The sequence below is a fragment of the Balaenoptera acutorostrata genome, chromosome 17 (genome assembly GCF_949987535.1).
Source record: "Balaenoptera acutorostrata chromosome 17, mBalAcu1.1, whole genome shotgun sequence".
In the NCBI taxonomy this organism is placed as follows: Eukaryota; Metazoa; Chordata; class Mammalia; order Artiodactyla; family Balaenopteridae; genus Balaenoptera; species Balaenoptera acutorostrata.
Window position 1 is genome coordinate 20,315,551 of NC_080080.1, and position 17,314 is coordinate 20,332,864.

A 17,314-nucleotide genomic window follows, 5' to 3' on the forward strand; every position below is an offset into this window, starting at 1 on the left:
TCTCCATTTTTACTGGAGAATCTAACCCCACCTAAGCTCTGACAGCCCTTTGCTAAGTTTATCTGAACGTTACATGTGGCTCTCTGGTAAATTAACTCCCCGTGCCCCACGCCTGAAATGCTGTATTCCCCTGTGGCACATACAGCCCCAGGGCTCCCAGGGTCATACTTTTCCAGAACTGGCTGAAGACAGAACTGTGGAGTCAGCAACAGGTCTTTGGTAATAATCATTTCCACAAATGTATTGAACACCGTTCAAAGCCTTGCCTACATTTTCTCATTTTCTTCCCAGCATAGCTCATGCCAAACTCAGGAGCCAGCCCTGATGACCCCTCCCATCTTTCTCACACCCACACAAAATGAAGATTCATTGTGATGACCCTGGAGTATAAGAACACTGCTTATACAACTCCACTATTCCAGGAGGCAAATAGGACCTAGATTCCTTAAAATTATATCCTTAGTACTCAGTGAATTGGTTAAACCTGCTCTATTTCTAGCACCTTCCCCCTGTCATTTTGCCACCAGCAAAATGCCCCATTGTTTATTCTAGCACCCCTCTGTACTCAGAAACACACACATGCAGATACACAATGGCTGGCACCCAATCGGGATTGGGTCCCACTTCTCCCTCCTTCTTAAGAACAATGGCTAAATTTACCTCTTTGCAAAGTCTGGGTCCTAATGTCTTCTTTGGTAGTGGTTCTCAAACTTTAGCACGAATTAAAATCACTTGGCAGACTTGTGACACCACAGATTGCTGGATCCTAAACCCGTAAGTTTCTGATTCAGTAGGTCTGGGTTGAAGCCCAAGAATCTTAATTAACCAGCTCCCAGGTGATGCTCATGCTCTGGGTTCAGCACCCAGACCTTGAGAACAACTGCTCTAGTTTATAAAAGATGGTAGAAGATTCCAGTCTGCTGTGGGTTGAATTGTGTCCCCCCAAATAGATATGTTGGATTCCTAACCCCAGATACTTGTGAATGTGACCTTATTTGGAAATGGGGTTTTTGTAGATGTAATCAAATTAAGGTGAAATCATACTGGATCAGGGTTGGCCCTAAATCCAATGACTGGTGTCCTCATAGGAGAGATTTAGAGACAGAGACATACTCATGAGGAAGACCACCATGTGATGATGTTGGCAGAGATGGCACTGATGTAGCTACAAGCCAAGGAACCCCAAGGATTGCTAGCAACTTAGACTAGAAGCTAGGAAGAGGCAAAAGAGGATGCTTCCCTATAGCCTTCAGAGGAAGTATGGCCCTGGATGGAAAGTTATGAAAAACTATCCAACACCTGGATTTCAGAATTCTAGCCTCTAGGACTGTGAAAGAGTAGATTTCCATTGTTTTCAGCCACCCAGCTTACAGAACTTCGTGACAGCGGCCACAGGAGGCTAATACACAGTCATTGTAGAGATTGAGGAGTTAACCCAATTCTTCATCCTTCTCTGCATTCGCATCCTTGCCATGACTTCTTCATGGCCAGAGTATATTTCCTCACACCCCAACTTTGAGGTTGGCCATGTGACTTGCTTTGACAAATCACATGGGGGAAGAAGTGACAGTGCCCCAGTTCAGAGCCAGGCCTTAAAAAGTCTTGCACACTTCCTTTTGCCCTCTTGCTCCTATGCCATTGCAAGGAGAATGGCTTCCTCCTTCAGCCTGGGGCAGAGTTCCCCCAACCTACCCACAAACCTGCAGTGAGGAACAAAGCTGCCCCAGCCTCTTTGACTTAAAGCTAAGCCATCAAACCAAGCTGAGCTGTGTCTAGAGCAACAGAAATCTTCCCACAACCCACCCCTGTCCTCGCCAAAAGAGCCTTGGTCTGGACCAGTTGTGGACACTGGCCACGGTGTGATCTGGGCAAACCCTTCAACTTTTCTGCCTTAACTGTGAAATGAGGGGGCTTAGATTAACTTGTCTCTAGGTCATTTTTGAATTGATGAAAATATCTACTTCTAAGAGTATGAAACATTAAAACAAACAAAAGTGAAATACGAACTTGCAGTTTCATGGGGGAAAATGGAGACCTAATCATCATTAGGTAGCTTATTCACACACTCCTTCAGTCAGGCATTATTTATAAACACATAATATATGTATTAAATATTTATTATGTGCCAGGCAGTGCTGGTGGCTGGAACATCAAAGGTGAGCAGTACCAGAGTCCATCCCTGACCTCATGGAACCAGTGGAGGCACTGACATTACTTAAATACAGCAGAGAGAGTAGAGAGGAAGCCCACACTCAGGAAGATGCAACAAGACTCAGTGACAGGTTAACAGAGCAGGAAACAGAGAGGAATGCCAAATATGCCCCCTCTTTCCTTCTTACCCAGGCATTTTGGTCTCTATCCCTTTAACAAGATTGTGCAATAGAAGCTACAGATTAGAATCTCCTAAAGTACTTGCAAAAAGAAAAACAGTGCTGGGGATGGGAGCCCTACCTCCAGAGATTCTGATGCACTTTGTCAGCGTTGGTATTATTAATATTATCATTATTTTTACTTATTTTGCCCATGGCAAGCGTGTCTCACTGAACAGGACTCTCTCTACTGTACCAAGGATGGAAGGCTTGGGTTTGAATTGCGTACAGCTCCATGAACTCAGAGTTAAAGTATCACCAAGGGCATTTACTGGTTACAGGTATTTTTAAAAGTACGCAGACACGTCCATGTTACCCAATAGGAGGACTAAGCACATACTTAGTGACCACAAAAACAGGTGTGCACATATGCGCTCAGAAACAAAATTGTTCAGTGTTTAAAAAAAAAAATTATCACCAAGAGGGACAAAGAAAATCTAAGTAGTCATCAGGACAGCAAGAATCGAATCCTTGTATTTCCTTGGAGTTATTTTCCAGAGTAATTTCTTTAAAAATTAAATATGGGGTAGGGGCAGAAGAGCTGGGGTCTGGGTGGACCACATGCAATTCTGAACTCAGGCCTTTAAAAATCTTCTGAGCTCCAGGCCTTTAAAAATCTTACTCAAAAAAAAAAAAAAAAAAATCTTACTCAATCTGAGTCTGATCTGTTCCCAAGGCCATTCCCTCACCTCTACCAGCGATAAATGCATCTGTATTTCCACACGCAGGAAAAAAAGTCTGGGAACTTCATTCTTACCAGTATTTACCAGCTCTGGAATTCTGTTGCCTTCAGCGTGATTCTTTTTCCTGTCTGCTTACAGCACTCCCAGCACCTGGAATTAGGACAGAAGTTCCTAAGTTGAAAGAACACTCTCAGATGCTGTTAATTATTAGGCCCTATCACTGACCGCCAAGGGGCTCCCAGACCAGTCAAGCTGAAAGCCTCCTGTCTTGGAAGCCACACAGGTTTCCATCATCTGACATCCTCAGGTGGAATCCTGGTTCCCAGATTTTGTTTCTAATAACCCCTTAGGGGTGATACCTGTTCGGGTTTTTTAGGCCATCCCCCATGCCTACGCGAAGTGTTTAGCCACCTGAATCACCTGAAGGATCAGAATACAGCTGTATCACCTGGCAAGATTCTCCCTAGCCCACTTCCCAGGTCTGAGTAACAAGTTTCAACCGCACCCTGTGCAGCGGCTCTCTGGCCCAGGCGGAAAAACAGAGCCGGCCGGCGGCTCTGCTCCCCTCACTAACTGGGTGGCCAAGAAGGCCAGCGACAAGCCCAGAAGGTCACACCACAAACCCCGCCGCCTCCTGCCTCCCGCACGAGCCCTACCAGGTGCTTACCCCCTTCTAATCGACAGGGAAGAGCTCAATCACGGGTCTCTGCTCCTGGCGCGGAACGAAATCCAGCGCACGGCATCTTGGGAAATGTAGTCCCAGCTACCTCCCAGGGTTCCCGGGTCTACTCATGAGACCCCCCCCCCCCCGCCCCGCCAAGAGGGATTTCTCTGCCTAGGCCCGATGAAGCCGGCGATGCCATCCCAGTGTGGAGGCGGGGTCGCGTCCTTCGCAGGACTCGGGGTGCTCTCCCGGGTCGGAGGAACGAGAGGGAACTACAATTCCCAGGCTGCTCTGCGCCGAGCCGGGAGCCGCCAGCCTCGCTTTGCGTGACCACGGCAGGTTGGTCCTGGAGCAGATGAGCGCAGAATATTTAGGCGAAAGCGCGAGGAGGGAGGGGAGCGCGGGGCAGGAGGAGTATCTCGGCCCAGAAAATTATGCATGCGTTAGGGAAGCTCTGAGAGAATGGCTGTGGAAGGTAAGGGACGCTTGGGCATTTTAAGCTCCCTCTTAACCCGCGCACCCCGATACACACATCCCCGATGAAGCTTGGGGAACGTGGGGAGGAGAGGAAAGTGGGTGGTGGCAAGCGGGCCCTTTCCTCTTACACCTCTTGGCACTCACCTGAGCCACGGAGGGCCAGTAGGTGCTTTATTCAGTTACTTTGGAAAGACAGGTAGATGCGCAGCACTCTCGGGTTGGAGGCGAAGTGTCCCTAATGCGAAACGATGTGCTGGGTGTGGGGGAAAAGCCTGAGGGAGCGCTTGGAGGTCTTAGCCCCGAGGTGCCCTTTTCGCTGCCGCACCCCGCCAGGGCCGGCTCGGTGGCCTCGAGGTTGGGGATGCTCACTTTGGCCTCCACACATGGGAGAAGACCCTCGCCAGGTGCGTCATCGGGAAGCATGGACTGCTATTGGGTCGAGGGCCCCTCGTCGTGTGTACGCAGCAGCGATAGCAGCAGATGTACTCAGAGGGTGGAGGTGTCCCTACACCTGTCTCTTTAAACAACCCTCCCGAGGTTAGCAAAGTTTATAGAAACGAAATGGAATCAGCCAGGGATAAGGACAGCCAACCTCTTCCATTGGGGTGAATCCTTTTCTTTGAAGCCCACCTTCTGCTTTCCTCCTATAATTTTGGTCTTTGGCTTTGCAGTTTGGGCTTTATGATGTTGCCACCTTTGAACTGCCTGGTTGAAAGCAGGGACAGGCGGTTCGTGTGGGATCCCAAGTTTTCATTTCAGATGCTCTCACCTTGGAAGACTGGCTTTCTTGTTGAGGGTAGTTTCTGGGGAAAAATATGTGGGCCAGACGTGTTTGTGATGTCAAACGAGCAGTCACACTGTGCCTGAATGATAAATTGAAATGATCATGGGACCAAAGGGGAGTGTAAGTTCATCTACAGAATTATGGTTCCTGAGTGTGGTTCAGGTCAGAGGGGAAGCTGGTGTTGGAAAAAGAGGGCATGCCTGCCAGCTGCAGCAGGCTCCTTGCCAAGGGGAAGTGAGCCTGTTCCTTGGAGGCTGAAGGAAAGAAGGAACCACAAGGGTTTGCTGGCGTCCCCCTCCCCTACCCGCCCCAGGTGAGAGCAACTGAACTAATCTGACTCTTGCTGTCTTTGTAATTACTTAACAACTTGAAGCAGCAATAACCCAGGTCTTGTGGTCAGCACCCATTAACTCGGGAAACTCTTGCTTTTGGGCTGTCTCAGGTTCAGAGATCCCCAGCTGGGCACTTCTATCCACCTATCTACTTACCTTTACTGTTCTTATATATTTGGCTTTTAAATTTATATATATATATATATATATATATATATATATAAATCTATATACACACATATAAATCTCATATATATGGCTTTGAAAAAACAACCAAAGTTTTCTGTGCAAATGTAATAATAGGGTGAGAATCTGGCTTTTTGCATTGTTACAGTTGATGGTAACTGAGACAAGACTTTAGATGAAAAAAACAAAAAACACGAGATAAAGTTCATTCTGAGCTTGAGGCTAAGGGCAAGTTGACTTACTGGCACCTCTCTACCTCACCCCTCAGATGACATTATCTCTTCTCTTCCTCACTCTCCGGTGTCCTCAAGTGAAGGTCACTCCCACTGGTTGCCAGTCCATGATGTACTTGAAAGCAATTTCCTGCTCGCTGGAAGAAGTATAGAATTAGTCATATTTCTTGTCTGATGGGTTATTATACCAGCGAAGCCAGACCTTACAAAAACAGAGGCTTTGAAAGGAAGTATGCCTGGACTGTGGAGAGCTTATTTTATTTTCTAGTGACTTGTTTGGTTAAAGTGCCTGTCTAGTAAACAGGAGATCCTGAGTTTGAATCACAATGAGGCCTCAACTTGAAGACTAAAGGGAATATTTTAAACTTTGGCTGCAAATATTCCTATCTCTGGTCTTTACAAAGGCAGCTTTCTTGGTTTGAACTTGGCCCTTCCTAGCTACTCTCGTTTGGTCTTTCAAGGCTCAGGGAAAACTTCACCTCCTCTGGGAACCTGTCTCAACCCTCCCTTCCCTCCGCCTTCTGAGTGCTCTGCCCGGTCTGTGAGAGGTGCCTCCTGCATTGTCTCCTCAGCACCTGTGCTTACGTTTAACGCTTGCCTTACTTAACGTACTTAACGTCTCTCACTAGACTCTAAGACTACAGCCCCTGGGGAGTGGGGACCATGTACTCTTTGACTTTATACTCCCAGGCAATAGTACACTACCTGACCCATGATAGGTACTCAATAAATGCTCATGAAATGCATGGGAAATAAATCCATGGAGCTTTTGTAACTGACTCCATAAGGGTGCATGGGGCTTTCTTAGGAGCCCAAATGCCGTAAAATAAGGAACTTTTGAGAGGTTTGAAGGCAGTGGCTCTCACCTGAGGAGGGACATTTTCCTCCTAGGGCATGTTTGAGATTTGCAGGGGCTGGTATTGATATTTTAGGCCCATGGACCCAGGGATGCTAAGTGTCCTGTCGTGCATGGCCATCTCATACAAAATTCCCAACCCAAAACCAAGGAACAAGCAGTTTCCCCAAGCTCACTGAGAAACACTGATTTAGAGAATAAGGAATATTGCCAGAGGAAATGGAATAGGAAATATAATACATGTTACTTAACATCTGAGGTTTCGTTTCTGCATCTGGAAAAAATGGGCACGCTACTGTTTAGGTCCCACTAAAGTTGTGAAGATTAAATAAAGGAAAGGGCTTATTAAGAGTGGCTAGGGCATGGATTCTCAGTAAATATTACTTGCACTCCCTCCCATCCTTCTCCTCCTATTAAAAAAAGCGGTACTGTTTGGAACCTGTTTTGTATCCTGAATTTTCACTGATTCATGCCAGTCTTTGTAATTAGTAGCAAATTAGAAGTTTGTTTGTTTTTCTTACAATGTGTAACCTGTTTTCTTAAGTAAGCTTGAACTTGTAAAAGTGTTAAGAGCAAGTAGGGGGCTCATTCATTTTGCTAAACTTGTAACTTGGAGTTTAAGATGAAAAAGAGGGGTCATTCACTTTGCTAAACGTGTAGCTTGGAGGTATTTTATGGCTACCCTGGGTTAGGCTTTCTTTGAATTAATTACAGCATCCTATGTCTACTTCCTAATCTGGTTGTGACCCAAGCCTTACATTTATGGGCAGCTTAAAGCTGAGCTTTCCAGCCACAGAACACATTATGGTCTGCATTCAGATTGGGATTGTATTGGCATCCATTGTCTTAAAAACAAATTATAAGAAATTACTCCAAATAGCTGGAGAACTAGGACCTCTAGAAAGGAGGTAGCCTGTAGAAACCAAGAGTAATCCCTTCTCCGTGGACAGATTGTGTAGACAGTTGTCTTCATTGAGGCACTGTTTTCTAACACTAATGGGTTGAAGGGAGAGGAAAAAAGTGGATTCATCAGGCATAGTATTGTATTCACCTCTGTATTCCAAGATTGGTGTCTGGCACTTATTTGGACCTCAGTAATTGTTTCATGAGTGAAGTATAAATGCCCCAGAGCAAGAGAAGGCTTTTCCTACTCCTGGTCCACATTTCCTCTCCTCCTTGCTTCATCCTCAGCTGTATAAGAAAATGGAGTGGATAAATTTTGTATATAGTGTTTCTGTTCCAGATCTAATAGAATAATAGCTCCTCTTCCATGGCAGAAAGACGCGTCCCAATATTCACCACCCTCCAAAAAGATTTCCAGTTGTCGGCTATGTGCTCTGAATGACATTGGGCTAAGGGATCCACATTTTACATCCAAAGTGAACAAATTGACTCATCAAATGGCCTCTGATTAGTCATTCAGTGCTCAAGTTCTATAGTTTTTCTCCTGTAAAAGAGTAACAAAACTTCCCATCACCAAAATATTGTAAGGATAAGTAATCATAACAGCGGCTGGGGAAAAAAGGGAAAACAAGATACCTCGGAACCTCGTGGCAAAGAGAAGCAATCGTAAATGATGACTCTGTGCCCTGCTGGCGTTCAGAGCTGAGTCACAATCACAGAGGGGGATAAAGACGTCATCTTGATTACAAGGGTGCAGGGGTTATTCTTCCTGACTTTGGGCCGGATGGTAAAGTGGGTTTGCTACTACTGCACCCCAGCAGCGAGTTTACCCCTCACAGGACCGCCTGCCTCTGTAACACTGGCAGCCTGGACAGCAGAGAGAAGATGGGCTCCTGCAGCAGGCGTCTGGGACCCAGAGCGGGAGAGGCCCCAACTCCGGATGCATTGTTCCCTTTCACAGGCTTTCACCTCACCACTTGTCTTCTCCTCGCCCGAGGAGAGCCCATAGAGGGTGGAGAGGGACCAGCAGTGCCATTCTCTTGGATTGCTCCTATGACACGGGAAGTAAGGAGGACGGTGGCTCTCCTGGTACTAGCCTGCCTCCAGTTTTTTCTAACTGCATTTCCATGTTGAGAGCAAGGTTTATGTGCATTTCTGCTTGGTGGTGCTTTCTGAGGGCAGGCACGGTGCCTTATGCCTGGCCCATGGTAGACTCCGTGTGAGGTTTGTTAAACAAACGAATCCATGAATGAATGGCAGACTGAATGAATGAATGGGTAGGCTAATGAGTGCATCTGATTTCTGTGGTAGCCCCTATACACCCCCCCAAGAAGAACTCCCAGCTGCGTTCATTTGCAGAGTGCTTGTTGTAAAAGCAGCGCGACTGTCAACACGCTTCCCTCTCAGCTCCGTGCGGCATCCGGTGTCAGTGTTCAACTACCTGCTACTCGATTCTCTTTCATTTCACTTTTCACCAAGGGTCTTTTATTCTTTTTTTCTAATATTTATTTTGTTCTCTAGCCCATGAGATCTGACTGTCCAGCAGCAGCTTGTATCCATCACTCTATTTTAGGACATGAGAGTGGTGAATATGAAGCCTTCGCTGAAAACTCCCGTCCAGTGACTGTGCGTGAGGGAGAAGTGGGGTCCCAAGCCCTGCTTGTACACTTGCTGCGACAGGAGTTCCTGCCACTCCCAGCTCTTCTTCGTGACCTCTAACTGGTTCAGACAGGGCTTCAGTCTAATCCTGCTGTTATCTGGCCACGCCCTTGCTAATTCCTTTCAGCCCACCCTTCTTTCTTGTCTGTCTTGCTGTGCTCTTTGGCCAGAAGGAACTAGGGCTGGCGCTAACAAGGGGGAGGTGGTGTAGAACCTCTGCCGGTGTAGCTGTGATCCGTAATGCTGTGGGACACATCACAGGAGGGACAGCCTGGGATCTGAAACCTGTGCCTGAACTCTGGGGACTGAGCGTCAGACATTGTGCATTTAATGAAGAAAATTGCAAACTCCCTTTTCCTGGCATTCAGGCAGGTTTTGCATTTGCTGTTGATAAACAGGAGAGCACTGCCTGTGTGCAAGGAACTCTACTAGATTTGGGGGGGCTACTAAGAAGGAAGCTTAGCCGTCCCCCGCCTCCACTTTGCTGGAGACAGAGATTCAGATTAGGCTGCATGATATAAGTGCTAAATAAAAGTACAAGCAGCATAACGTGGGCGGTCAGAGAACAAATGGAGCATTTGGTTCTGAGCTGGATGGGATGGGATGGCCTAACCAAGGGGATAGCATTTGAGTGAGCTGTTGAGTACGATACTGATGGGTGGGGAATGGGGGAAGGGCATGGAACAGAGGGCTGTATGTAGAATGTGTGCTACCCCCAAGTCCTGGTGTTGTGGTGGTTTAGCCCTCTATGGGCAGGAAAGTTAATGAGGAAGCTCCTCTCACGTCTGGTACGTTCCTTTCCCTGTGGGCTCGATTATCTGCTTGGCCAGACCTCCAGCACTCCCTGCAGCCCCGTTGGATCTTGCCCATGGTCCTTTTGTAACTACAAGAGCAAGCAAGGAAAGCTGCTCTCCTGTAAGTCAAACTGATTCTTCCCCAATTTTCTGATGTGGATGTAGCAGCACTACCAGCTCAGAGCTGGCTCATGAGAGCGAACTTGGCTATATTTAGTCTGATTTTTCTAAAGCGTGGGTGCAAGAAGCTGCTCGTATAGCTTGCCTCCCGAGGGAAGAGCACACAGGGGTGGCATTTGTCAGGGGACAGGGGTGGCCGCCTCGCTGCCTTCTTTCTGCAGCCTTTTTCCAAGGCCACCTGGGGCTGGGAGGAGCCAGCTGGCAAGTTCAATTCCTTTGCTCCTCGGCTGCCCTTGATGCTCTAGAAGGTGTTTGGTGCTGTTCTGTCCAGTAAATACCACGTCTTCAGGGATTTGATGTTTGTGGATTGGCCGTAGGTACAGAATGAGCTCAGGCCTGCTGGTGCCTCACCATGGGAGCTGTGGCACGCACAGTGCTGTCTGTAAGCATACAAGCTCTGCAGGCAGATTGGGTGTGAGCCCCAGCCCTGCCAAGGGCCTGCGCTGTGGACCTGAGCAACTCTGAGACTTCTCTGCTCATCTGTCAAATGGGGATATTAGTAGTGATGACCTCGTAGGCGTGTTGAGAGGGTTCAATCAGCATCAAAGCTCTTAGGACCTGGTTTGGTAGTTGCTCAATAAACACTAAGCAAATATTGGACAAGATGATGGTGAAGCTGCTGTCTCTCCTTGCCTTCCTGCCACGTTTGAGAAAGCAGCTAAGCCGTTTTTATGGCCCTGTGGTAGTACAGTGTCTGGTATAATTGTAGTCTCGAAGAAAGGAATGGTATTCATTATGTAATTCCCTGAAGTTATGAGGTAGCAGCGAAAAGTAAAAGTGATCATAAGATGAGTGTATTTATTCATTGGAGACTCAACACTTAATCTCTCCCCACCAAAAATTTACTTTCCACTTAACACCCACAATTTTGTAGTCCGGGCTCTCGTAGATGGTCTGATAATTGCCCAGTCATACAATGTGTATGTAAATTGACTGCAAAGAGAAATTTCAAGCCATGCAAAAGAGGAAAAAATTTCATGGACTCTTATGAAAGTGACATTGGAAAACTGACGAAATCACACAGCTGTGACCCAATTAAGATTTGGCTGAGTTAGGCCTGGTAACCATTAAAGAAGAGAAAATTGACCGAGACACTGTTTTGGTAGGAAGCAAAGAAAAATATTAGACCACCTAAGGATTAGGAGAAGTCTTTGGTGAAAAGTGATGCCCTGAAATATAATACTTTGGGGAAAAAATGATCTTTATAAATGGGCTGTGAAAAGTCAAACATGAAATGAAAAATGTTTTGTCCTGCTGACATAAATCTTGTTGCAGGAATTATGTAACAGACAATTGATTTTTTTTGGTTTTTGTTCTAAGAATTAACACACATTTACAACTATAAAGTTTGGTTAAATGGGAGATAAACTTCTCCGTTTCTCCTTTCAAGATAAAGTATCATTCAGACTGTTTCGCTATTAAGTTTTGAAACTTGAGTCCCTATTTCAAGATTTTTCTCCATGTTCTATATTAGTACTTTAAAAAAGTTTAGAAATCAGATTATTAAGGTATAATTTACATTCAGTAAAATTTATCTTTTGAAGTTCTTTGAGTTTTGGCAAATGTATACAATGTATTCAGTCTTGTAACCACCAAGACAATCAAGTTCAGTTGCTACAGCCCAAAAGGTTTTCTTGTGCCCTTTAGTTGCCCTTTACTCTATTCACAACCCCTGACACACACTGCTCTGAACTGTCTTTATACTTTTGCCTTTTCCAGAGGTTATATAAATGATATCATGTACTATGTTGTCATCTGCGTCTGAGTTCTTTCATTTAGTGAAATGCATTTGGGAGTCATCCATGTTGTTGCATGTATCAATCATTCAGTCCTTTTAATTGGTGAGTAGTATTCCATTGGATGGATGTACCGCAGTTTATTCACCAGTCATACATTTGGATTGTTTCCAGTTTGGGGTAATAATGAAGAAATCACTATCAACAGTTGCATGCAGGTTTTTGTGTGAACATATTTATTTCTCTTGTATAAATAGCTAGGAGTGGAATTTTGGAGTCATAGTGTGTTTTAACTTATAAGAAACTGTCAAACTTTTCTAAAGTTACTGTGTCTCACACGTATTTTCCTCAATTTGGATTTTTTTTCTACTAATCCTCTGCTGATAATGAGGACCTCAGAAGAAAAAGAGAACAGGAACTAAGCAGGCGGTTGGATGGGATTAGAAGGAAACAGTTTTCCAGAAGTGGGTTCCTTGAGCTATATTACAGAAAAGCACGCAAGTATAGCAATGGCAACTGTACATCCTGGTTTCCAGGTTAGTCCAGACTTCAAGGATGGATATAGCCTAGAAATACCACTGGTTTTGCATCCAAAAGAAAGCTGTTTAAATTCCCTTTTTTAATGCACAGTAACAGGAATTTGCCATCAAGTTCTGGATATTGATTTTTTTTTTTTTGGTTATTGTGGCAAAACAGGTAAGGAAAGCAGCCTAGATGAGGGAGGGCTTACCTTTGGAGGAAATTTGGGTAAGAACATGAAGACAAAAAAGGGAAGACCATATTTGAGAGGCCACGGAAAGTGAGTTTAACTGGAGCAGGAAACACTTAACCTGTCCCTGGAAGGAATTGGTCTTGCCCACCAAGGGGAGTCGTCAGAGAAGCCAAGGACTCCATTTTATGAAGCCTAAGAAAAGGTTAGTTGACCCAGTCTCCAGAGTGATTTAAGTTTTGGGTATGGCAGGGGCCAGGCTTGTTTTGCAGCTGTGTGTGATTCTGATTGAGAATTGGGTCATGAGCTCTCCCTTTATACATTGCAGGTAAACCAAGCACTGCTCCCAAAGACCACATTTTGCTCAACCACAAATTGGGTAGAGGGCCTGATAACAGAATTGCTTCCAAATGCAAAACATGGTCTTGGAGGTATAATTTGGGTATGGACACATTAGGATTTCCCACTGGTCTCTGGGACCGTGGGATGGGATATTTGAATTTAGGATAGCTACAGAATTCCTATGATACATGGTTGCCTTAACACTATGCTACCCTGTTTGAGGTTGTAAAATATCAGTTTAGGGATTTCGTGTTTTTCGTTTGAGAAGGTGCCTGTGCATTACATGGAGGTGAAAATATAATACTAACCAGGCTTCAGTAGATGTACTTTGCACTTGATTTTTGTCTGGAGTTTGGTGTTAAGGGTCATCTAGGAAATTTAGGTACGTATAGCATTTTTTTTTTTTTTAAACCTTTGGGTTTATTTATTTATGGCTGTGTTGGGTCTTCGTTTCTGCGCGAGGGCTTTCTCCAGTTGCGGCGAGCGGGGGCCACTCTTCATCGCGATGCGCGGGCCTCTCATTATCGCGGCCTCTCTTGTTGCGGAGCACAGGCTCCAGACTCGCAGGCTCAGTAATTGTGGCTCACGGGCCTAGTTGCTCCGCGGCATGTGGGATCTTCCCAGACCAGGGCTCGAACCCGTGTCCCCTGCACTAGCAGGCAGATTCTCAACCACTGCGCCACCAGGGAAGCCCCTAGGTATAGCATTTACTTACTGTAGGTTGGAAATAGAATGTCCTTCATTTTACATTCACAGGTATTTATCGAGCATCTAATATACGCCAGTCTCTAGCAGGGTTTGATTTATAGTCCTATAATGCTGTGGATAAGCTTAGGAAAAGCAGGTGTTCTGAAGACAGATCTGCTTACGTAGTGTTTCCTTTAAGATTCTTCTGGGGCACTTGGATGGTATTTTTTAATAAGTCAGAAATGGGGCCTTGAATCTAACACATGGCCTGAGTCATTCTTAATAAGCATATTTGGAGATGCTGGTATGCAGACAGGATTCTTAATCTAAGATCACAATAGGGGACTGAAGGTCTCATGGGATCCTTGACCCCCTTAAACTATATGCACAATATATATATGGACATTATGTATATTTTTCATGGCAAAGGGGACAGGGGCTTTTATTCTTTTCTCCAGGGACTAAGGATGAGCATGATGATCTTCATGAGAACATGCATTTGACTTTTTTATTCTGATAAATCTCTAGTGCCTACAACTATGTCTGGCACATAGCACACAACTATTTGTTGAGTAAGCAAGAGAACTAATATCTTTCTGTTAGTTACTACTGTCTACTCTGAGCCAGCCTCTTGATGGCCATTCTCCAAACATTAGTTTTCATAATGCAATGGGATAGGTGGTTTTCCCAGCCAATAGCTGAGAGACTTTTGGTCCAGAGAAGATAAGTATCGATAATTTTTCCAAGGCTGCACAGCTTATTCCTGGTAGGACAGGGCTTTGTTGCCAACTTTGCCATATTCTAGAGTCCATGCTTTTTCACCGTCCTGTGTTGCTTTCTGGTTTTGTTTTAATTTGGTAGTTTGGTTCTGGTTTAGTAGCTGTCTATCGGGAACATTAGTAATTGAAGGGGGGAAGAAAACCAGTGTAATAAACAAAGCGTTGCTTATTTGGGCTCTACAATAAGGAAAACTATTCCAGGTTTTTAGATCAAATCTCTGAGAAGGCATTTATCTTGATCTTGGCTCTCTACACTTTAGCTTCCCTCTGTGTAAGGAGCTCGAAGTCTTTGCGTTTTTGCTGTGGCTGTTGTTTTCCCATGAGACTTTCCATGTTCACTTATGTGCCCAGCACAAATTAGTGTGCATTTCTATTTTATTTGAATAACAAATATTCATCGTGCACTTGTGATAAGCTCAGCGCTGTGAACGGGATTCACCGAGTGATATAAAAGAATGTAAGGCCACGAACCTTCGCCTCATGGGGCTTACAGTTGCTTCATATTCAAGGCTCGGGTTGCGAAAAAGTAAAAAAGGTATGGACATGGGCAGGGTGGGCAGTGTAGAGGGCCCTGCTCTCTCTCAATCAGCGAGCCACCATGCCCACAGCAATGGCCCTCCCACTGCCCTGAACTCCCCATGAGAAGTTCTTATAGGTTTTTTTAAAAAAAAAAAAACATTTAACTGCTATGGAAAGTTTGATCATAGCCTGGAGAAACTGAAAAAACAAGGAAGCTGAAGTGATAATAAGGTAACGTAAAAGAAAGGAACAGAGGAGCAGATGTGAGAAATATTTCATAGGGGAGAAAACATAGGATTTGAGATCGTGTAGTTACAGGGTGCGGCAGCCACGTAATTGCTCCCAACTCTTCAGGGCTGCTCCACTGCCAATAAAATCTAGCTCACAGTCTAAAACAGTCAGGGACCTTCCCAGAGTGTCACAGCCTTCCTGCTCCAGGCTGATCTCCCACCCCTTTTCCCTTAGGAAACTTCCCTAATATTTAAGGGGCCCAGCGATCAGCTGTGTGCTGGCTCACAGGGCACCTTGAATCCCTCCCATGTTGTTTATGCTGGTCTTCCTACCTCGAAGGCCTTTCTTCCACATGTTCACATGTTGTGCTTCTCACATCCTTCTATGTACATATCTAAGGCAAGAGAATAGGTGGACGAAAGAGGGAGATCTCCTGTGAGAAGAGCATGACCACCAGGCACCTGCAGTGTTAAGGGATGGGATGAGGAAGAGGAGGCTGAAGGAGATGGGAAGAAGCAGCCAGTGGAGGTAGGGGTACCATTTCAGAGTGGAGCGTCTCAGCATCACCTGATGCACTAGGACAGCCAGCAAGACATGTGCTGGGAAGTGCCCAGGGGTTTGGCATTCGGATGAAATGGGAAGGCAAATCCACGTTATAATTCTTCAGGGGTGTCAAGGAAGCAGCTCTTGATGCAAATGCATAGAAATGGAAAGAAAATGTATGGAAGTGGAAAGAAGGGAGAAATAGTTATGGCAAGGAGAGATCAAGGTCAAAGGAGTTGTAAATGTGGTGAGAAACTGGAAGAAGGAAGACAAGGGGTCTAACCTAGATGGGAAGCAGTTCAAAGAAAGCCTGTATTTTTTAAGCTATGAAATATTTGAGAGTGTTTCTAGACTGTGTGTACATTGACCCAGTAGAGAGGGAGATTTTGAAGATACAGAGGATAAAAGAGATAACTGTTAGAACGAGGGCCATCCGGAGTTTAGATGTATTATCTCTTGGAGAAGGTGTTCTTTCTGGAAGGGGTGGGTGGTACAGATAGGAGTGTTGTAACTTTAAAATAAAAACATGACTATTAAAAAAATTAATACCTAGAATATTGCTTATCACATAGTATAACTACTTATCATATATTAACTCATTAAACTTCACATGAATCCTGTGAGGTAGGTACCATTATCATCCCTATTTACAAATAACAAAACGGGCACAGAGATGTTAACTCACTCAGCTAGTACATGGTAAAGCAGGAATTTGATTAAAAACAAAAGATGTTCATCCAATTTCCTAGTTAGGACACTTTGGGGAATATTGGATGAAGACATTATCATCTTCAGAATTTTCTTTAAAAGTGAGACTATTAAACAATCGCCTACTAATATACTGTTATGTCAGTTATATCGATAAAAATTTTTAAAGGATGATCTATAAGAACATGTGGGTCACTGACAATTTCTTGTATGTGAGTTTATTTTGTAATAACTAACTCCAGGTAGGACAGGGATGGAATCAGAGGACTCCTAATTCTCAAATGTTGGGAGGGTATAATTTTCAGAACATGAGTCTTCTTCTGGAGAGGTTAGGCCTTGGCGGGGGGTGGTGCTTGCTTGTGGAGCAGGGGTTGGTTGGGTGCATAGGCCAGCCAGCAGGTACCGCAAGGGCACTCTGATCCTACAGCCAGGGTATAGGGTTTCAGGAAAATAACAGCAAGTAGGAGTGATGTCAGAAAGGAAGGGAAAAGATGCTGAAAATAAATTTGGCCAATTTCAGAGTTTTGCCAAGATGGGAACATTATCTCCATTTCCTTCTATCTCCTGCCCCCTTTCTGCTTTTAAAGGCCATAAGATTTAGGTTTCCAGGGTGCTGAGGCCATTGTCCCTGACTCTAATGGTAAGGGAGAGTGATTTTCCCTTGCTGATGTTCATTCTATTGCTTGCGAAGTGTCTCTCTACAACCCCATGAAGCTCCTGCCTCCCTCTGACCTGCTTTGCCTGGCCAGGGTTTCTTAATTGAAACTCAATAGCTGATAGCTTTGGCATCCGTGCGTTTGCTGGGGCTCACCCCAAGGCCATCATCATCGTAATCATACTGCCCTGGCTTGACACAGCACTCCGTGCCTTCCCAAGTACAGCTTCTCATTTGAGCCACAGCTGACCCGTTGGCAGCTGGAACAGGCGCTCTTGTTCCCAT

General features: G+C 45.1%; 1 protein-coding gene across 5 annotated transcripts in view; it reads left to right on the plus strand.

Annotated features, from left to right (window-relative positions):
• The first annotated feature begins 4,037 nt into the window (after positions 1-4,037).
• SAMD12 (sterile alpha motif domain containing 12) overlaps positions 4,038-17,314 on the plus strand; it is a 434,589-nt gene continuing 421,312 nt past the window's right edge. For 3 of the 5 annotated variants that reach the window (XR_009005840.1, XR_009005841.1, XM_007188809.3), the window contains exon 1: positions 4,043-4,191. Coding sequence is in view for 3 of the 5 variants with exons in the window: in XM_007188809.3 (XP_007188871.2) it covers positions 4,179-4,191 (13 nt within the window). In the remaining 2 variants the exon portion in view is untranslated. Of the gene's footprint in view, positions 4,192-17,314 lie in introns of all 5 variants that reach the window. The other 2 variants (XM_057532461.1, XM_057532459.1) reach the window with 2 other exon arrangements.